Source organism: Capra hircus, chromosome 7 (genome assembly GCF_001704415.2).
Source record: "Capra hircus breed San Clemente chromosome 7, ASM170441v1, whole genome shotgun sequence".
In the NCBI taxonomy this organism is placed as follows: Eukaryota; Metazoa; Chordata; class Mammalia; order Artiodactyla; family Bovidae; genus Capra; species Capra hircus.
In genome coordinates this window covers 45,048,058-45,071,028 of record NC_030814.1, presented here as the reverse complement: position 1 = coordinate 45,071,028, position 22,971 = coordinate 45,048,058, and the positions used below count along the sequence as shown (strand labels likewise).

The window sequence follows — 22,971 nt, the reverse complement described above, 5'->3', positions numbered from 1 at the left end:
CAGAATATGTTCAGAGTTGTAACTAAGCAATAGGAATCCAAAGAAGACCTTGACAGTCATTCCAACTGAAAACTGAGAGAATCGCAGGCTTTATTACAGACATAGTATTAGGGTTGAGCCTTTAAGGATCAACAAGTGGTGCTATAACCAAGGGTACACATGAATGAGCTAGAGTAGAATCTATGTACTCGACATTCACTTCAAGGTTCTTTCCTCTGTAAAACAGGGACTCCCAAAAGTCCCTCAGGTATAATCTGGCTCTGATCTATAACCTTCCCACTACTTATGCATTCAAAATTTAAAAAAATAAATAAACAAATTGACTATATAAAGGTTTGGAAGCAAGAAAACACAAGGTGTACTGAGAAAACTGTCAGACAACTGGCAAGGCCAGATAATAGAGTACATTCATTCATTTGTTACAAATATGTAGCACATACTGTTCTAGATGCTGGGAATATAGTGACTAATACAAACTATAACCCTGATCTTTATTCTACTACAAAAGGACAATTAACAAGCAAACATGTAAATGCATGAAGAAAATAAAATGGAGTGCTAAAGAGTGTAGAGCGGGTAAGTAGAAAGCAGATTCCATTTGGGTGGGCAGGAAATCTCTGAGGAGCAATATTTGAGCTGAATTATGAAATGTAAGAGGTGTTAGCCATATAAAATATTTAGACAATGAGAGACATAAGCAGAGGGAAACCAGATTGGTATATTCAAGGAACAGAATCAAGGCCAGTATGGGAGAAGTGTGATAAAAGATGAGGTTGGGGAGGTGAAATTTATATAGAAGAGAATAGTGAGAGATGAGGCTGTTAAGAATTCTAACAGTTGACGAATAGCCTAAATATACGTGAAAGTCTTTACAATTTCTTTGAGCAGATAAAATGAGAGAAAAAACAGACACTGATTTATGTGAGATGGAAAAAAGAAAAATAGAAATAAGGCCATATAAAACAGAAAGAAAACTGATACTATAAATTTAACATACTTAAGAATCATTTTAGTAGGCATAATATATACTTAAAATAACCTCTCAAGTAATAAATACATTAAGTGACGTTATTACAGTCTATTGTACCAACTCAATGTAATTTATCATCCTTTTCAAAAAAAGTACCAACAGTAGCCACCCTCCACACCCAGATCAGTCTGGAACTAGTCTGAGATCTAGACTCATCAGTGCTTGTTGCTGTTGTCAGTTGCTCAGTTGTGTCCAACTCTTTGCAACCCGATGGACTGTAGCCCATAACCTGTCACTCTCCTGTCCATGGAATTCTCCAGGCAAGGGTACTGGAGTTTGCAGCCATTCCCTTCTCCAGGGGATCTTCCTGACCCACGGATCAAAACCAGGTCTCCTGCATTGCAGGCAGATTCCTTACCATCTGAGCCTCTAGGCTCATGCTTAGTCATGTCCAACTCTTTTCGACCCCATGGACTGTAGCCTGCCAGGCTCCTCTGTGGGATTTTTCAGGCAAGAAAACTGGATTGGGTTGCTATTTCCTTCTCCAGTGGATCTTCCCAACCCAGTGATATAACCTGCATCTCCTGCACTGCAGGCAGATTATTTACCCACTGAGCCATTAGGGAAGACCTACAAATTAAAAGGTACCTTTGCGCCTAGCTTCTGCAACAACTTATTTATTTATTTATTTTGCTGAAAAAAAGTGAGGCCTAAAGAAGGAATGGGATTTGCCCACATCACATGTGAGGGTCAGAATAAGAATCAGAATTGTGCTCTCAGATTTTTACTTCATTGCTTTTCCTCTGCATCATACAAACTCTCATATAAATTCCTGGAAATAATCAGGCCCTTATCCTTAATCACTGTATATCTTAAGTCTCAAAACCCAAAATATAAACAATATGAAAACTGCTTTCAGAGAATGACTAGGACTAATAACTTATTATTATAATCTCTTTGAGCAAAGAAACTATGTCTCTTTCATTACTTTTTCCCTAGCACCTAGCAAAATAAATGTTTATTGTAAACATATATTTATTGAACATCTAAATGTATAACACACTGAGATAGCTTCTTCAGGACCATAAACAATGTACATTTACTATGGGCCAGGCACTTTTAAGAGCTCTGTGTGTATTAACACATTAAATCTTTACAGGAACCCTACATTATCCCTGCCTCACAGACAGAGAAGCTGAGGCACAGAGAGATTGAGCAACTTGTTTAAGACTGCACAGAAAGTAAGATGGTAGAGGTGGGATTTTAAGAATAATAAAGCGTATCACAGATCTAGCCTTGAAGAAATTTAACTGTTAGAATGGGAGGTAAGATACACACATTTAAAAACAAGTAAGAACAAATGATAATTTTATGACTACATCTGCACAGTTAAGTGAATAAAGTGCTACATGGAGTATACATATAGTATGTATACTTTTACATAAGAAGGAGATAAAAAAATATATGTGTTATCTAAAAAAGAAACATAGGAAGGATATGCTGGAAAACAAGAAAGTTCAAAATATAAAAGGAAAGAGGAGAATGGAGTAGATAGGAATTGGGAAGGAGCGACACTTCTGTGTATATTTTTTTGAAGTTTTGACTTGAAAACATGTTAATATTCTACATATTCAAAGATGAAATTAAATTAACAAGAGGAGACAGTAAATAAATCACAAATTCTTTTGTAGATTGGTTTTATAGTAGTATGGGCAAGCATACATTTCAAATGTATTACAGGATAGATGAAAGTAGAAAATGTGGTAATGTTATTGGGAGACGAGTTCTTACTGTGAAAGAGACAAACGTAAAATGGGGAGAGGCAAGGAAGAACCCATAAAAATGGACTGAAACTGGGGTTATTGGTATGAACTCATGCTCTCAAAAATAAGTACATGAGTATACACATTTACACACATACATATATTTATGCATACACACAGGGTGGTGCACATGTGTGTAGTTAAACACATTTCCTAGCTCTGCAGCTTCCCAGGTAGCACTACTGGTAAAGAACTTGCCTACCAACTCAAGAGACATAAGAGTCACAGGTTCGATCCCTGGGTTGGGAAGATCCCCTAGAGGAGAGCATGGCAATCCCTTCCAGTATTGCCTGGAAAATCCCATGAATGAGGAGTCTGGTGGGCTACAGTCCATAAGGTCACAAAGAGCTGGATGCGACTGAAGCAACTTAACACACACACACAGCTCTGCCAACAAGCCTAGAAGCAAAGACACCCTAAGCAATGAGCACATCTAGCACCCAAGTTTTGGCTTGAAATAGCAAAAAGGAACCATGGCTCCTTGAATTTCAGGTTGATTCTAAGGAGAAATATGGAAGGCACAAGATCTTGTTATGCCCCAAAGTAAGGAGGTACTCAAAGACTAATAGGGACACATCACACAGGAGTCAGCTTGAAGGACAATTTGAATACCAAAGTAATTAAGGACAGTAATGAATTACAAACCAATGAGGAAAAAAAAAATAGCAATGAGACCATACCAATAACAGATAATAAATAGACAGAAAGAAGGGAAAGTTCTTAACTCTTCAGCAGAATGCTGACAGCAAACTGGTAAATGTGAAGCATGTACTGAGACTGAAACAAATCATCATTTGGCAATCATCACAGTAAAGACTGTTGCATCAAGAATCATGAATAGTTGCTAAATCTAGAATGCTAAATTAGCAGGGTATTTGTATGGTCTTAAAAATGTCTCCCCACAGAAAGCTCATTAGTAGCACAGGAACAAAATCATAACCATACTGTAAGAAATCAGACAACACCCCACCAATAAGTGACAGATGGACATCATGTGCCTCTAGATATATTGTACCCTGTGCAGGATATAACATTATTTATGAGCTCTTTCAGCTGAGAATGCATAACCTGACTTTAATCATGAGAAAACATCAGATAACCCTCAAGTAAGGAATACTCTACTTCTATAAAGGGAGAAGGGGCTTGTATTTCTCAAAAAAGTCAAAATCATAAAGAACAAAGAATGGCTAAGGACTATTCCATATTAAAAGAGACTAAACAAACAAAAACAAAGCAAATACAGATTAAGAGAGACAGAGTATGTGACAAAGAAATACAATTTATGATCATGTTCTTGCTCCAACATTAGAGGAAAAAAATGAAGGACATTATCAGGTCATGACAAAACTGGAATGCAGGCAACAGGCTAAATAAAGTATGGTATCAATGTTAAATTTATTGCAGTTAATAATTAGTGTGGTTATGGAAGGGAATATCCATGTTCTTAAGAGACACATATTGAAATATTGAAGAGTACAGGGCTATCATACTTACAATTTACTCTCAAAAAATAGTCCCAGGGACTTCCCTGGCAGTCCAGAGGATAAGATTCCATGCTTCCACTGTGGAGGGCATGGGTTTGACCCCTGGTTGTGGAACTAAAGATCCTGCATGCCACATAACAGGGCCAGAAATAATCCCAATAATAGTTATAATGTGTGTGCATGTGTGTATGAGGGAAGTAGAGAGAAAGGGATAGAAAAAGAGAACACATTTGCAAGCACAAATGATTAAGTAAATGAAGTAAAATGTTATCAGGTACATCTGCATAAAAGGTATATGAATGGCTTTTGTACTATTCTTACAACTTTTTTCTAAGCTGGATATTATTTCCAAAACAAAAACATTATGATCCAAGCTATAAAATGCTATAGACAAGATGAGGGAGAGGAGCTGCTGAGGCGAGGTGCTGAAAGCTTTCTTGGAGAATGCAGCATTTTCACTGGTCATGACAGAGCAATGCGTAACTTTCCTCAGGCATCACTTTTCTTACCCTGGGGTATGCAAGAGATGACTCTGATGTCTATTTAATGGCCGTCAGTTCTCCCTGGCCAGGAAGCAATGTGCACCTGCTACTAACTGATTCTAAGACGTTTCTTGAGATTAGGAGAAGACAGTGAAGAGACAGGAGGCAGCCCAAGACCCAGAGAATAGTTCCCAAGAGCTGGCACCCTGGCGTAAATGCTAGGCAGTTCCTACTCGGCAAATAATCTCTCCCAACCCACTCTGAGCTGTGACCAAATTCCTTCCGTGCCGAGTTGTATGAAGACAGCTCAGGCATCACCACCAAAGAGCAAGGTCCAGGCCAAGAACTCTCTCATTTCCACAAGGTAAATGGTCATTATCTGAGTTACTGGGTTCCGGGAAATGGCAACCTCTAGCTACCTAATTGCAAGGGCCACATGCCATCATCTGTGAATCACTCAGAGCCCTGAGAACGTCAACAGAGAGTGAAACCTCAATAGAGAACTAGCGCATCAGTATCACAATGGCTGGTGAGCACGACCAACAAGACTGGAGCCTAATTTAAGCTTTCAGACAAGCAAAGCAATCCATATGAAAACAGGTGAGGATGGCAGATGTGTAGGGGCGTTGGGGGGTGGGAGGCGCAGTGTGAGTTTAGCACACTAACCTGTGAAACCAAGAAGCAGACACAAGGTATGGATCTCAGAATGTACCCTTGGTGTCGGTGACATCCTTGACAGGAATTTACAACCTTACATTCTTTATCCACTAAATGTATGTATGCAAAAAATTGAAAATCACAAAAAGGAAAAACTTACCCTGGCAAGTTTTTCTGGTTTGGAGGAGACATGCAGCTGGGAAAATAGCTCTGTTATCTCTTTGGTAAAGTCTTCATCCCCTAGAAAAACAAGTCCCATGTAAAACACTGTACAGAGACTGGAGTGGATCATTGCAGGGGAAGAAAAGAGAAATAGTAGCAGCAGTAGTAGTATTAACAGCAGAAGCGAATTATATGAGCAAGGTGCTTTAGTGCTTACAAAATCCTTTTTAATGTATATTTTATTATGAATTCTTTCAATGGGCTTGTTAAAAAAAAAAAAAGCATCATTATCCCATTTTAGAGATGAAGAAAATAGGGCCTGAAGAGGTTAATTTACATCCCCTAAATCTCATAACAAATTAGGAGTCAAACCTTGGCCTTCCCACCCCTAATCCACAGCCTGTGCTCTTTGTATTACATCCTATAAGCATGAATGGAGAACTGATGAAGGCAGAGTACTAACTGAGTACTACACATGTGCTTCCAAAGAAACTAAATTTAAGTCGGGACATAAAAGATGAGTACAAGTTAGCCAGGAGAATGGCTTCAGGCAGAGAAAACAAGCACAAAGATCCAGAAAGCATAGCAAGAAGTTCCATCTGTTGGCACTGTCCTGATGGAAGAAGGAGAAGAGGGACAGAATGAAGCTAGGAAAGTAAGCAGGATTCAGGTATTAAAGGATGTTATAAACCATGGTGGAGAATTCAGAACTTTTCAAAAGAGAATGAGGAGCTGCTGAATGATTTTAAACAGACAGGTAAATCCAATTAAAATTTTAGAAAGATCACTTTAGCTTCCTGGTAGGAATGGAATGAAAGAGAAACATGAAGGAAGGCAGGAAGGCTGAGGCAATAATGCAGGATCCAGATAAGAATAATGGTACATAATAAGAAAGGAAGAGGAAAAAGGATTCCAAGATGCTGGAAGGATGGTGAGGAAGCTATTGGAATAAGCTTGATGAGCAATGATGTGGAACATGGAATACTTAATACCTGAGAAACATGCAAGCAAATAGGTGAGTCAAGATCAAAAACAATCAGCACATCCAAACAAATGACAGGAAACGTTGTTTCTCTCTATTCATCTAAATCCTAGCCAACCTCTCTGAAGCACAGCCCAAGTGTTTTCTGCACCAAAGACTACAGAGAGAACTCTTGTATACAGAAATCTCCTAGTACTTACAATCTGTGTGAGTATCTCTCATCAATCACTAGTTCATGATTACCAAAGCAAATTATTACTGCTTCATACCTGCTTTCCTCCCCAAAATCCTTAGGGGGAAGAAAATCTGCCTTGATTCTTCTCTATCTGCTATTCTTCTGTCTTCCCTTGGGATTCAAGGCAGAACATTCAAATCATTTAGTGATCCCAGGTATAACACAGTTTGGGAAAAACTGATCTCACTCAACGATACAACTGTGACCTTTGTAACTTGTTTAAACAACTCCTAATCATATCCTACTAAAAATTTGACTCTTAGCAGGGGATTTTGTTTTCCCAGCAAAGCTCTAAATTATTTGGGATCAAGGGATGAATGTGCATCCAAGTGGGATGCAAGCATCTCAAAGAGTAAGTGTAGGAGGGGGAAAAAAATGACTTTTACTTATAGCCATTTATCTCACCCTTTAAGAAGTTATTTTCTAGGATACACTTGAGAATGTAAATAACGTATTATTATGGGTACATGTTTATAATTTATACACATTCAAATATATGTATATATATAGGGTCTAAGTGCTCAAAAAACTTTTACTGCTGAAGGTTAATCAAAAAATGTTTGTATTTGCAATATGTACAGACCTGGAAGGTATTAGGCTTAGTGAAATAAGTGAAACAGAGAAAGATAAAAACTATGTTATCACTTATATGTGGAATCTAACAAATAAATGAGTATTTTTTAAAAAGATAAAATCAGGAGGGAAAATGGAGATCTTTGTCATGTACTCCCCATCAATTTGAGCATAAAAAGCAGTTGTTGTATTAGAACAAGAGTACACAAAGACAAAAGGAAGACTGGGTTGGTGCTTTGGGGGGGACTCAGAAGAGAGGCTGGCACCACAAGCAGGAAGTCTCCTACAAAAATGAAGGGATCAGGTACATAAGATAGAAGGGCAAAGGCTACGGATGCTGACAGAAACTGAAGATGATCAACATCACCAGAGTCAGGCTCTGTGGTTTTCTCTCCCCTATCCTACCATCACTTTTCTTTTTTTTAAACTTCATTGAGATATAATTAAATACCAAGGACAGTGTTGCGTTCTCAACCAGAATCACTAGGGAGGTCTGTTGGAAAGGGTGGCATGCAGCACTCCAATGCTATCTTTGAAGAATCCTGATTTCTGGCAAACAGGTAGGGAATAAAAATATCAGACACAAATCCATCTGTTTAGAAATTCCTCTGAATGGTATTTAAAATCAGGATTTTTGATTACTACACAAAGTGAGACGTTGACTAAATTAAACAAATACTGTTAATGGTATTATGTACCGCGGCTGCTACTGCTAAGTCGCTTCAGTCGTGTCCGACTCTGTGCGACCCCATAGACGGCAGCCCACCAGGCTCCCCGTCCCTGGGATTCTCCAGGCAAGAACACTGGAGTGGGTTGCCATTTCCTACTCCAATGCATGAAAGTGAAAAGTGAAAGTAAGTCGCTCAGGCTCCTCCGCCCATGGGATTTTCCAGGCAAGAGTACTGGAGTGGGGTGCCATTGCCTTAACCTAAATTAAGTTCATAAAATAACCAGGAATTGATTAGGAATAATGGAGCAACTTAAGCAAATCAAAAATCAGTTTATAGGTGTCCTGCTAAGTGAGACTTTGAAAATGAAGATCTTTATTTATTTACTTCTGCCATTCTAATAACGAAAATAATAGCCACCATTTGTTGAGTGTTTACTATGAGCCACACCTTAAACATAACATTTCATTTAGTTATGAGAGGGATTAACCACCTCTACTTATAGTTAAGGAAACAGAAGCTCAGGGTTAAGTAACTTCCCAAAGTCACAAGGCTTAATAAATGGCAGATCTTGATTTAGAACCCAGGTGTAACTCCAAAATCCATCCTTTTATCTACCATGCTTACTGTCTTCTGAGTATATCAAGACAGCTTTAAAAATTCATATTCAAGGACCATTTTGTATCAGGACTCTTTACACAGAGTAAGACGTTATACAAATATTATCTATTTAGCAAGGTATTATATAACCAGACGATTGGTTTAAGATGTGGTACACACAAGGTTCTAGGATAACCTAGAGGAGTGGGATGAGGTGGGAGGCAGGGGGGAGACAGGAGGGGACATGTGTATACCTATGGCTGATTCATGTTGATGTATGGCAGAAACCAACACAACATTGTAAAGCAATTAGCCTCCAATTAAAAATAAATAAAATATATTCCACATCACCCATGAAAATTATCACAGGCCAGAATAAATCCCTGCCCAATATTCATTAATTAATACCCCATCAGGTAGGAGGCCATAGAAGAAAAAAATCTATGCTATCAGCTTACACTGAGACAGGGCATATTGTGCCTTGCCCCAACCCTTGTAACACTCCCAATCTGCTGGTTAAAAAACCTAATGGTAAAAGTTAGAGATTTGTAAAAGACTGGAGATCTATCAATGCTATTATTCTTTGCCATTTTATAGTGCCAAACCCCCATACCTTACTGTCCCATATTTCTAAAATAGTGACTTGTTTTCTGTGATAGATCTCTGTAGTGCATTCTTCAGTATCTCTGTACATTCTGGTGACCAATATCTTTTTGCCTTCATCACGTGGAATGAACAGTAATATATATGGACTCTAATGCCACAGGGCTATGCTGAAAGCCCCACTTATTTTCCCAGATATTAAAAGCTGACCTTGATGATCTAGATTTTCCTCACAAGTCAGTTCTAATACAGAACCTAGACCATCTGCTGCCATGTTCAAGTTCTTTGGTAAATAGCCAACAAGATACCCTGTACTTACTTCAGAAGCTAGTTTCAAAGGTACATAAAGTGTCCAAGGAAAAATTATAATTTTGCAAGACTAGTATAAAATATTTAGGACATATGATGGTTATGTATGTACTGATATCTACATACGTACTGCACATAAACACGCTACATCCTTCCCACTCAAATGCTGGATTTCCATATTACCTTTCTTCTCTTCCTCCTCTTCCTCACAGAGCTCTGCTAGGGAAAATGCTTCTTTGAGTTGCTCCAATTCAAGTTTTAGAGTCTTTAACTCTTCTCCACTCAGAGAATTAAGAATAGACTTCACCTGAATTGATATAATAAGCATGAGAAAGAAAAACATTCTCAAATGCAGAACAGGTTATAGACCATAGTAAAATTAAAATTATGAATTCACAAGCTCTTAAGAACCTTAACACAAGAGGAAAGATAGGGAGAATTTGTGCTTCCAAAAACAATATAAACCACTGCAGCCATACCACCCTGAATGTATTTCATCTCATCAAAAATGATATAAACTAGAAATGTACAGAAATTAGTGCTTAACTCAGCTTAAAAATTAGGAGAATATGAAATAGTCTTGAATCAATTAAAAGCTAACAGGTAACTAAATCCAAATTGGCATCTTAAGCCAAAGAAACTTATAAAAAGAAAAAAAGAACAAGATGAAGGACAAATAATAGATGTACTATTAAGACATCTTTGTTAATCTGCCCATTTGTCTTTAAAAATTTAGAGAAACAACACTTGACTCATTCTTTTCTAGTAATTAATTCAAATATTAATTTGTTTGTTTTGGCATAGTATTTTCAGAGTGTCTCAAGCCTCTACCTGACATACATTTCATTTTCCAACTGCACAAAGGAAGAGAGATTATGCAGTGTGCTTTTGCTGGAAGACTACCCCAGATGAAATTTTTGGTTTGGAATTACCTTTATTTCACTTTCTCGAGAGAGCATCTCCAGAGCTTCTAGATGTGAAAGGCCTTGAAATTCATCAAAGAGTAGCCCATAATGAGTTTTCTTGTCTGTTTCCATGGTAACCTCATTGGAAGTCCATAGTTCTTCTTTCTCCTTTGCCTCTCGTAAAACCTGAAAGAGAGGTGGAGGCATTATACTGCAATACCTAACAAAAGCTTAAGGATGAGTTTTGAAAGTCTAGGGAAGCAAAACTGAGATGAATAACACTGCTCTTTCATTATGGAACTGTGATTCAAATCAGATAGGCTCAGGAGCTGCAGGGAAAATATGATCACATAATTTGCTCCTACACAGGGTAAATAACACCCTAGGAACCAAGTGTTTTTCTGAACGTGGTTTTTACTATTAATCTAATAAACAACCCTAAAAGGGCTTGGCATCTTATACTGCATTGAGAAGACATTCTGAGGGAAGGAAAGAGGAGGGAAAAAAAAAAAGAACTGTGCATTTTTCTAAGCATTAGGGCTGTGCAGCCCCTCACCAAAAAAAAAAAAAAACAACCCTTAATTTAAAAAAAAAAATCTCTAAAAAGTCCTCAAAAGGAAATACTAACAAGGTCCCAAGTTAACACAGGCAAAAATACAGATCAAAATAGAAACAGAAAGTAAACAGATAAATGCAAATAGTACCTGAGACAGTGTAGAAGTCCGGTTCATCAGACCCTTGGTTCTTTTAAATCCAGGATCCCCTTCTGCTATTACATCCATTGTCTTTTTTCCAATGAATTCTAAGGCATCCAAACCCCCACTGATAACACTCTTTCCCTAGGAAACACATGCAACCTCGTCACAATAATGTTGAAGAAGGACACCTGCATGTTTTGATCACATAAAATAGTGGATAACAATATCAACTGGCAAGAAAGTGGGACAACTAAAACAATCATACTGCACTTATGGGAATGTAAAGCAGTATACCCACTTTGGAAAACTAAGAGTATGTCTGAATATATCAATATCCTATGACCTAGCAACTCTACCCATGGTTAAAAACTCAAAAAATTGTGTAGAGGTTCATCAAAAGACACACACGAATGCTCACAGGAGTACTATTATAAAAGCTAAAAACTGAAAACTACCTCAACACTTGCCAACTCTGGAATGAGTGTTACACAGTCACTCAGTGCAGCACAACAAAGAAAATGGAATACACCACACAGCTATACCATGAATAGATTATACAAACATAATAATGAATGAAAGAAACCAGATACAATAGAGTACATTCTTTATGATTCTTTATACAGCAAGCAAACTTAATGTATGCTGGTAGAAGACAGAACTGTAGCTACCTTAGAGGGCAAGAGAGGGAGGCATACAAGACGGGCAGACAGCACAGGGAGACATCTGCTGTACCCCCTGCTGTTTCTCAGTCTGAATACGTGCACACTGTGAAAATTAAAACTGAACCCTTATGATTTCATTTTCCTGAATATAGATTATACTAAGTAAAAAGTTAACAAGTACCAACTACTGTCATGCAGGAGATATTAAGCTTCCTATATAATCCTTTCAAAAATGTTTCTAATCATCTATGGCTTTATAAGTATTCATCATAAACATCTCATTTTCCCTTCATCTAAAAGATGTAATTATGAGAAAAATATTTTTGTAAAGCAGAAAGGTTTTTCTAGGACCAACAAACTAAGAATTCTTAGTCCATAAAATATTATGTACATTTCCTCTCCATTACTCATCTCCTCCTCCCTCTTTAGCTTCTAAGTTTTTCAACTAGCTCTCACTCTACACTTAAAATCAAAGTGAATGATCTTCAGCAATCTGAACTCCCATAAGAGTAATCATTCCCCATGACTTTTAAGGAAAAAGAAAGAGAGAGAGACAAAACCCATTATAATCATGGAAGGAAGCAGGCCACCTTGGCAATTTTACTCACTGTGCTCTGAACAGCAGTAGAGATGGTCGAGAATACCCCAAACGGCCCACTCATTGGAGAGGAGTTCCCATTCTCTTTGGCATTAGTCTCTCCTATAGTAGGGAAGGGATGTGTAAAAATGGACAGTCCATAAATAGGTTTGCTTTATTAGCATCTTGGCAAGAATACACAGAAGAACTGTGCAAAAAAGATCTTCACGACCCAGATAATCATGATGATGTGATCACTAATCTAGAGCCAGACATCTTGGAATGTGAAGTCAAGTGGGCCTTAGAAAGCATCACTACGAACAAAGCTAGTGGAGGTGATGGAATTCCAGTTAAGCTGTGTCAAATCCTGAAAGATAGTGCTGTGCAAGTGCTGCACTCAATACGCCAGCAAATTGGGAAAACTCAGCAATGGCCACAGGACTCGAAAAGGTCAGTTTTCATTACAATCCCGAAGGCAATGCCAAAGAATGCTCAAACTACCACACAATTGCACTCATCTCACATGCTAGTAAAGTAATGCTCAAAATTCTCCAAGCCAGGCTTCAGCAATACGTGAACCATGAACTCCCTGATGTTCAAGCTGGTTTTAGAAAAGCCAGAGGAACCAGAGATCAAATTGCCAACATCCACAGGATCATGGAAAAAGCAAGAGAGTTCCAGAAAAACATCTATTTCTGCTTCACTGACTATGCCAAAGCCTTTGACTGTGTGGATCACAATAAACTGTGGAAAATTCTGAAAGAGATGGGAATACCAGACCACCTAACCTGCCTCTTGAGAAATCTGTATGCAGGTCAGGAAGCAACAGTTAGAACAGGACATGGAACAACAGACTGGTTTCAAATAGGAAAAGGAGTACATCAAGGCTGTATATTGTCACCCTGCTTATTTAACTTCTATGCAGAGTACATCATGAGAAACGCTGGACTGGAAGAAACACAAGCTGGAATCAAGATTGCCGGGAAAAAATCAATAACCTCAGATATGCAGATGACACCACCCTTATGGCAGAAAGTGAAGAGGAACTAAAAACCCCCTTGATGAAAGTGAAAGTGGAGAGTGAAAAAGTTGGCTTAAAGCGCAACATTCAGAAAACAAAGATCATGGCATCCGGTCCCATCACTTCATGGGAAATAGATGGGGAAAGAGTGGAAACAGTGCCAGACTTTATTTTTGGGGGCTCCGAAATCACTGCAGATGGTGACTGCAGCCATGAAATTAAAAGACGCTTACTCCTTGGAAGAAAAGTTATGACCAACCTAGATAGTATATTCAAAAGTAGAGACATTACTTTGCCGACTAAGGTCCGTCTAGTCAAGGCTATGGTTTTTCCTGTGGTCAGGTATGGATGTGAGAGTTGGACTGTGAAGAAGGCTGAGCACCGAAGAATTGATGCTTTTGAACTGTGGTGTTGGAGAAGACTCTTGAGAGTCCCTTGGACTGCAAGGAGATCCAACCAGTCCATTCCGAAGGAGATCAGCCCTGGGATTTCTTTGGAAGGAATGATGCTAAAGCTGAAGCTCCAGCACTTTGGCCACCTCATGCAAAGAGTTGACTCATTGGAAAAGACTCTGATGCTGGGAGGGATTGGGAGCAGGAGGAGAAGGGGACGACCGAGGATGAGATGGCTGGATGGCATCACGGATTCAATGGACATGAGTCTGAGTGAACTCCAGGAGATGGTGATGGACAGGGAGGCCTGGCATGCTGCGATTCATGGAGTCACGAAGAGTCGAACATGACTGAGCGACTGAACTGAACTGATATGAATTTTTTTAAATCAGATCTTACCTCCAACATATAAGGCCTTAACATTTTTCAAGAATTTTAAACCATTTGCCTATTTAAAATATAAGCTAAGGCAACTTTTTTTCATTTTCATTTCAAAACAAAATCCAGTCTTTTGAACAACCTACTGACTATATATAAGAGACAACATGATTTTCTGCACAAGGTAAAACCACAGGGTCAGAAAACAGATCAGTGGTCACTGAGAGTGAAGAACTGGTGGAGGGGAGTGACTACAAAGGGGCATTGGGGTGGGGGGGGTGTAAAAATATTCTTGTCTCCTGTCTATACAGATATAGGAAATATTCTACAACTGAATAATCACAATGGACTATGATTACACAGTGTAAAGAGGACTGAATGTTTGTCAAAATACATAAAACTATAAACCGTTGGTCCTCTGTTCTATGGATGTCAAACCTGTGGATTCTCATTTTATATAAAGGACTTGAGCATCTGAGGATGTTGGTATCCATTGGAGGGCTCCTGGAACCAATCCCCATGGATATTACTGGATGACTATACCTAAAGAGAGCAAACTTTATGTAAATTATTAACTCAATAAATCTGATTTTTTTTTAAATCCAGGCTATTTTAAACTTTATCCTAGAAAATTATGCTTCTTCATAAGATTCAGATATGCATTAAGATTTTTTTTTAATCTGTACTATTAACACTAAAATCTCTTATAGGAGATCAACAAATAATCTACTGTAGGGAGGACTTTTGCTTCCAACTCTGATGGATTATCTGATGTCAGACTTGCCCTTCTACCACAGCATCTAGAAAAGCGGACAAAATATAAAGAACAATTATCTCCAGATACTAGACAACAGACTATACTGGACTATGGTTCAGGAGAGACAAGAAAAAAATGAAGAGAATTCTGATTGGTTTGCTTTTCAGACCACAGCACAAGGAAGGGAAACCCAAGCAGAGCATGGTAGTCTTACTAAGTGGAAGAAACAGGCAGGAAAGCTGAAGCGCCTGGAATTTTCAGGTCAGAGTACAAGTATACCTCATTTTATTGCACTTTACTGCACTCTTCAGATAATGCTTTTTTTTTCTAACAAACTGAAGGTTTGTGTAACCCTCCATTGTCAGAAAATGGTTAGGATTTTGTATTAATGAAGTATTTTTTAATTATGTACACTTTTTTTAAGATATAACGCTACTGCACATTTAATACGTTATAACACAGTATAAAATTTTACATATGCTTGAAAACTAAAAAAAAAATTGTGAGACTCGCTTTATTGCAATATTCACTTTATTGAAGTGGTCTGAAACTGAACTCACAATATCTTCAGACTTTACTGTACTGGAGAGGAGGGAGCTACAGAGGTAAAGATTTCCAGCTATCTACACAGGCATGCCCTTGAGTCTTGGGCTGAATACTAAGCTATTGTTATATTGGAAGACTCCATGATACTGGGCAAAGAATGACCATGAAGCTGTAAACTAAACAATGCCCAAAGCTCATGCTAGGTTGAAAGATATTTGACTTCCAAACAATCAAGTAGACAGACCTAGTTTAACACCTAGAAATTAGATAGAAACCTCAGAAGTGTTAGAGGCTTAGTAGCTAAGCTAAACTAGCACTTATAAAGGCTACCCTAATTCACCCTAAAGCAGCTTAAAATGAAGTCTTAAAAAGATCAACCTAATCTACAAATGGGCTTCCCTGGTAGCTCAGCTGGTAATGAATCCACCTGCAATGCAGAAAACCCTGGTTTGATTCTGGGTCGGGAAGATTCCCTGAAGAAGGGACGAGGCTACCCACTCCAGTATTCTTGGGCTTCTCTGGTGGCTCAGGCGGTAAATAATCCACCTGCAATGTGGGAGACCTGGGTTCAATCCCTGGGTTGGGAAGATCCCCTGGAAGAAGACATGGCAACCCACTCCAGTATTCTTGCCTGGAGAATCCCCATGGACAGAGAAGCCTGGCAGACTACAGTCCATGGGGTTGTAAAGAGTCGGACATTACTGAGTGACTTAAGCACATACACAAGCTACAAATATCTTCACTGCCCTCCAAACAAAACTCACTCCCTTTCAAAGACAACAAAATCCACTCAACTATGTAACATTTTTAATTTCCAGCATCAAAGAAATGAAAAATGTGATCCATAACCAAGAAAAAATACTAGTCAACAAAAATAGACTCAAATGTCAGAGATGACAGTATTAGCAGACAGGGACACTAAAATAAATACATCAGAAGGTGAGAAATGGAAAATTCAAAGAAAAAAGAAACAAATGGGATTTCTAGAGTTGAATATATAATGAAAGCGAAACTGAACATCATTCAGTCGTGTCCGATTCTTTGCGACCCCATGGACTGTAACCTGCTAGACTCCTCTGTCCATGAAATTCTTCAGGCCAGAATACTGGAGTGGGTAGCCATTTCCTTCTCCATGGGAGCTTCCCAACCCAGGGATGGAACCCAGGTCCTTTTAGAAGTCATTGAGTGGACTTAATAGCATTAAACACAGCAAAAGATTAGCAAAGCCACAACAAAAACTATGCCAACTGAAGGACAGGAAAAAAAGGCTTAAAAAAATGAACCAAACTTTAGTGACAGTGCAACAACACCAAAACTAACACATTAAAATATTTTTTCAAGCCACAACAGATTCACATTCAGCTAACTTTTATTAGACTCTTACTCAACTGTACCCAGCAAAAAGCTAGGCAATTTTTACATTCTATATTTATGGTTTTATTTAATGTTTATAACAGTCCTCTGCAATATAAAATGTTGCACAAATAATGAAAAATATACACCTAAGTGGTTAAAGGACATACATCTCTGTCAGTCAAAGATCTCAAGTTTTCTTTCTCATCAGTCCCATGATGCCCTGAACATCACACTCCATAAACATCTACTGAAGAAATGAGCTGAACTATTCCATTTCAATCTATAATTTTAGGCTGTAACATTTCCATACACTGACCTGTTGCATACTGGACTTCTGTTGAAATTTCACTAGGACTAGGGATTCCAAGGGAAGTCTCTGCCTTCTCAATGACATTTGAAATACCTTGTCCTGATGAGAAAAATGATAACATTTTCATATTTGAATATTATTTGCAATTAGCCACCAAAACTTAAGAAACAAACCAAAATTTAAACCCACAGATTTTAAAATTCATTACAAGACTTTACTTTGACCTTATATAACTGATCTTGGGGAGTTTATCCTTATCCCCTCCCCTCCAAAATTGATTATCACTAAATAATAGTTTTATAATTCCTAAATGTCAACCTTCTAATGAAAATTACAAATTTTAGTGGCAATATAAATCAGCCCATCATTCTAATGCATCCTCAAACTATAAAGCCTCTGTATAATCATGGAAGAATAATAAACTCATTTTTAACACAGATCTGTAGCAAAATATGCACAAGAATTAACAAAATGACTGATGACCTTACCTACTGTGGCTACTGTAGCTGAGGCTGAGGAAAGCAAGGACTTGCCCCAACTGCCCCAATAGCCCCATCCGGACTGAGGTACATCTTTGGAAACAGTCTCCTATTTTTCCCAGTAGCGAGAAAAACCAAAGGCAAAGAAAAATGGAAAAATTAGAGGAAAAGTCAGAGTGCATACACAAGGTAGCTAATTATCGGCCAAAAGTATGGCTGAACAAACACATACTATGTGGCTCAAGAAATGTATTGACTGACAGATGTATGTTACCTGCATGTAAGCATCAAATAGCAAAGGCAACTACTCATAAGCATTTATAGAACTGAGAAAATTTAGTGTTTTATGGTTATAAAAGGAAATAAATACGTATAATCCCAATTTGATATTGATTCCATATTCCTTTTAGCCCCAACATTTTTTAATCTCAGTGTTTTAATAGATACTCTACTTTGCCTGCAGCCTGTGATGTCTGAACAGGGAGAACTTCTGTCTCAAGGTCACTGGAAGGTTTGGACTCTGGTCTTTTCCGAGTAGCAGCTACAGGTTCTGATTTACTCTCTGACTTGGCACTTTGGTCAACTGACTCAAAATTCTTGACTGGCTCACAGTTCTCATCTTCACGGATGGGAGTTGCTTCAGTTATCACTGCAGTCTCAAGATCATCTTTATTCGACATGATTAGATCATTGCCTGGTAAAATAAAAGCCCCACCCCAAAAAATTAATTATAGGCTTTTACTTGTTACTTGTTAAAAACATTTTGAGATTATCACTAAGTCACATGCAGGTGTAAGAAATAATAGAGCTCTAATATACTCTTCATCCAATTTTCCCCAAGGTAACAGTTTGCAATAGCAAACACAATAGCATTTCATAACCAGGATACCGATATATACCATCCCCTGATCTAACTCAAAATTTCACCAGTTTTATACTCATTCGTGCGAGCATAATTACTTCTATGAAATTTTATCACATGCACAGATTCATGTAATCATTATCACAGTCAGGATACAGAATAATTCAATTATAACGATCCCTTGTGTTTTAGCTATCTTTAGCCACTCCCACCCACCTCCTAACCCACAGCAATCACTGATACTCTCCATCTCTATACTTTTGTCATTTCAAGATGTTATATAAATGCAGTCATACAGCATGTAACCTTTTGAGATTGAGTTTTGTTTACTCAGCAAAAGTCCCTCAAGATCCATGCAAGTTGTTGCATTAGTAGTTTCTCCCTTTTTATTGCTGAGTAGTGTTCCTTGGTATGGATGCCTCTCAGTTGTTTCACCATTCACCTGTTGAAAGATGCCCGGGCTGTTTCCAGTTTAGGCCTATTACAACTAAAATGCCTATAAACATTTATATACAGGTTTTTATGGGAATATAAGCTTTCATTTCCCTGGAATAAATGATCAGTACATGCTTAATTTTGTAAGAAGCTGCCATACTCTTTTCCAAAGTAGCTGAACTATTTTACATTTCTACCAGCAATATACGAGGAATCAAGTTTCTTTTTATTCTCATCAGCATATGGCAGTGTTATTTTTTATTTGAACCATTCTGATATAGGTGCGCTAATATGGGTTTAAGCTTTATGTTGCATTTCTCTAATGGCTAATGATACTGAACATCTTTTCATGTGCTTGCCATCTGTATATCCTCTTCAGTGAAACAGCTATTTTTATCTTTTGTTTGCTTTCTAATTGGACTTTTTTTTTTTACTGTTAAATTTTAAGAGCTCAATTCAAGTCCTTTGTCAGATATGTGGTTTGTAAATATTTTATTCCAGTTTGTAGCTTATCTTTTCAACCTCTTCATAGTTTTTCACAGAGCAAAACTTTTTAGTTTCAATGAAGTCCAATTTATTAACTTTTCCTTTAACTGACATTTTTTAAAAAACCTTATTAGTTATTAATCATCCCTACCTCAATTTTTCAGAGAGAAGATTATGAAATCTCAGCTATCAGGATAAGATTTACATCACGCCAGTTTTTGAATAGCAAAGTTAACCAACTCAATTTCTTCCAGAAGTACAGATCTTTAGCGATTAAAGCAAAGATATTACTGATGTATTTACAAACAGGAGATGCTGGTTTCTGAGATAACAAAGTATCACCAGGGGAAGAAAAAAATGCATTTCACACATACACACACACACCCAGACCTTAAGTATATATAAGCACATATCCTGTACCTATATATACTGACCACAGGCTTTCCTGGTGGCTCAGCTGGTAAAGAGTCCACCTGCAATCCAGGAGACCCAGGTTCAATCCCAGGGCTGGGAAGATCCCCTGGAGAAGGGAATGGCAACCCACTCCAGTATTCTTGCTGGAGAATTCCATGGACACAGGGGCAGTTCATGAGGTTGCAAAGAGTCAGAGGAGACTAACCCCCACACACACAATCTAATCACATAATTAGATCCAATCCATCAATGCTATCAAAACATTTCTAACATACTAAAAATGAGAGACATAATAACAACTAAGGCAGCCTGTAAATAGCACTATAATTGAGGTACACAGAAAATTTTTAAAGGACAGGCAGCAAGGAAAAGTATGTGAGAATCAGGAAATAACATTCAACTTTAAATACCTTTAAAAAGCACACAACAGTGATCACAAACTGGAATTCTGAGTTCCAAATCAAGCCTACAGAGGTTTTTGTTTGGCCTGCAAAGTGTTTAACGCTTTTTTATACTAATTGGTTAACATTTAAAAATCAGACTTCATATTCCAATAGAAATCTCCAACTTCCTTTGTAAAACCGAACAATTGGGCCCACATTCAACTTGGTAATAACTAGTTCATGCCATGGAGAAGGCAATGGCAACCCACTCCAGCACTCTTGCCTGGAAAATCCCATGGACAGAGGAGCCTGGTAGGCTGCAGTCCATGGGGTCGCTAACAGTCGGGCACGACTGAGCAACTTTACTTTCACTTTTCACTTTCATGCATTGGAGAAGGAAATGGCAACCCACACCAGTATTCTTGCCTGGAGAATCCCAGGAACAGAGGAGCCTAGTGGGCTGCTGTCTATGGGGTCGCACAGAGTCGGACACAACTGAAGTGACTTAGCAGCAGCAGCAGCTCATGCCAAATATTTGCTGGGATTTTTTAGACAGGGTAGTGCTCTCTAGATCCCCCTAATCTCCACCCAACTCCACTTGACTCATTTATGTTACCTGAGTAGCCTTTGTAGGCATCTGAACTTGCCTTAAAGGCATCTGCCTTAAAGGGCACTTAGGATTTTGGTCTTTTTTAAATTTTTTTTTTAATTACAAAAGCATGATAACACATTTATAGGAGACTTGGAAAAACTGAACAAGGTTACATATGGATCCACTATATGTTACAATTATTTTTTTAATAAACTAAGATTTTCAGTTGGAGTTTCAATATAAAACTCTCAAAAATTAATAGAATGAATATACAGAGAAATGGATATTTATAGAATGAATACACAGAGAAATAGAAGGATATTAATAGGATGAATATCCACTGATAGAATGAATTAGAGAAATGAATACCCATTAATAGAATGAATATAGAGAGAAACAGAAGGTCTACTACCTGAAAAGCATTGTGAACCAAACCAACATAATTAAGATTTATACAATTTTCACATAACAGTAGAATGCAAATTCTATTCAAATTCCTACGGACTATAAACTACTATCCAAAAAATACAGAAGGCTTCACAAATTTGGGAGTCATTCTTGGGCAGGGCCCCTGATAATCTTCTTTGGGTGGTTCCAATTTTAGTATATGGGCTGCCAAGCCAGCACAAGGGCACTTAGGATTTTGACAGATCAAGACACCAATGAGAGAATTCAAGGGTGTGGAAACAACACAAAGGAAAGCTCAAAGGTCTGAGATATGAAAGTGTGGAATGCAAACAGATAGCAGAAGTAGTTATTATGAGAAGGAGAATGATGGGGAGGCATAAAGCTAGAAAGATAGATTTATATAACATCACAGATCCTAGACCATAGAGTATATGATATACCATACATTATATGATACATTATACACTTCTAAAATATAAATGAAATCAGTCCTGAATATTCATTGGAAGGACTGATGTTGAAGCTGAAACTCCAATACTTTGGCCACCTGATGCAAACAGCTGACTCATTTGAAAAGACCCTGATTCTGGGAAAAACTGAAGGCGGGAGGAGAAGGGGATGACAGAGGATGAGATGGTTGGATAGCATCACCAACTCAATGGACATGAGTTTCAGTAAACTCCGGGAGTTGGTGATGGACAGGGAGGCCTGGCGTGCTGCAGTCCATGGGGTCGCAAAGAGTCAGACACGACTGAGGGACTGAACTGAACTGAACTGTATGACAAGTTTTGGGGACTGGGACTTAATTTAAGACAATTTCTGCCTACTTACAGGGGCCTAACAGGAAAGGCTACAGAGTTGGTATTTTTGTTGTTTTAATTAAATTATTTATTTAGGCCACACAGCGTGGTTTGTAGGATCTTAGCTGCCCTGGTCCCCAGTCCGAGGCAGTGAGGGTGCAGTCTTAATCACCGGACTACCAGAGAACTCCCAGAGCTACACAGTTCTTGCACAAAGTTCCACCAATGTTTCCTGTAGCTGAATACACATGTTTACTTTTTCTTTTACCATCTTTTTGCTATCCGTGTGCTCTTGCCAAGCTACAACACACAGTGATATGTACTTAACAACACATTAGATGTTATATATAGTATACAGTAATATAATGGGCTGTGGAGTTAGGCTGACACTCTTCCAACTCTATACCTGAGTGACTGTGAGATTAGTCACCTATCTGCGTCTCTGCTTCCACATCTGTAAAAAAAGACAAAACGACCCGGTGGACGTGAAGGGTTCGGAACAGAGGCTGACACATAATCACTCACGTACTAACAGCAGCTGTTAGTACGAAGTGGTTGCCTGGAACATTACTATCTACTAAAATAACCACTTGTCTTGAGACGGACAAAATCTGCTCTCCCTTCTCCCCAATTACAAGAACAGGTGCCCAACGGGAGTTCTGGCGTAAACCTGGGCTCCTAAGTTCTCCGACGCTGACACCGATGAGAATTCCTCACACGGACTTAGCGTTTCAATAACCAAAGGACTTCCGCAGCCTCAGCGTCCACCGCGAGGGGCCAGCCGGCCAGCCCCAAGCTGCTTCCTCCCGCTCCGCGACGACCCCGGGACCCCACACCCGGCCCGCCTCCTCCGGGAAAGCCCCTCACCCAAGCCGCCTCCTCCCTCACCGCCGCCACTGCCTTCTCCGACAAGCTGCTCCTACTGCCCCGGAAGTCGTCTTTCAGGGTGGAGACGGCCTCGC

The 22,971-nt window shown here is 38.6% G+C and overlaps 1 protein-coding gene across 4 annotated transcripts in view; it reads right to left on the bottom strand.

Moving 5' to 3' along the window:
• The window catches only part of FAM114A2 (family with sequence similarity 114 member A2), a 36,572-nt gene extending 13,609 nt beyond the window's left edge, over positions 1-22,963 (bottom strand). Inside the window, exons 1-10 of one of the 4 annotated variants that reach the window (XM_005683208.3) lie at positions 22,898-22,913; positions 22,416-22,463; positions 18,082-18,323; positions 17,639-17,738; positions 17,157-17,249; positions 12,422-12,513; positions 11,158-11,292; positions 10,481-10,639; positions 9,732-9,855; positions 5,577-5,656 (exon numbers count right to left, since the gene is read on the bottom strand). In XM_005683208.3, the coding sequence (XP_005683265.1) occupies positions 5,577-5,656; positions 9,732-9,855; positions 10,481-10,639; positions 11,158-11,292; positions 12,422-12,513; positions 17,157-17,249; positions 17,639-17,738; positions 18,082-18,309 (1,011 nt within the window). In that variant the 5' untranslated portion in view covers positions 18,310-18,323; positions 22,416-22,463; positions 22,898-22,913. Of the gene's footprint in view, positions 1-5,576; positions 5,657-9,731; positions 9,856-10,480; positions 10,640-11,157; positions 11,293-12,421; positions 12,514-17,156; positions 17,250-17,638; positions 17,739-18,081; positions 18,324-22,415; positions 22,464-22,748; positions 22,831-22,876 lie in introns of those variants that run through there. The other 3 variants (XM_005683207.3, XM_005683206.3, XM_013965712.2) reach the window with 3 other exon arrangements.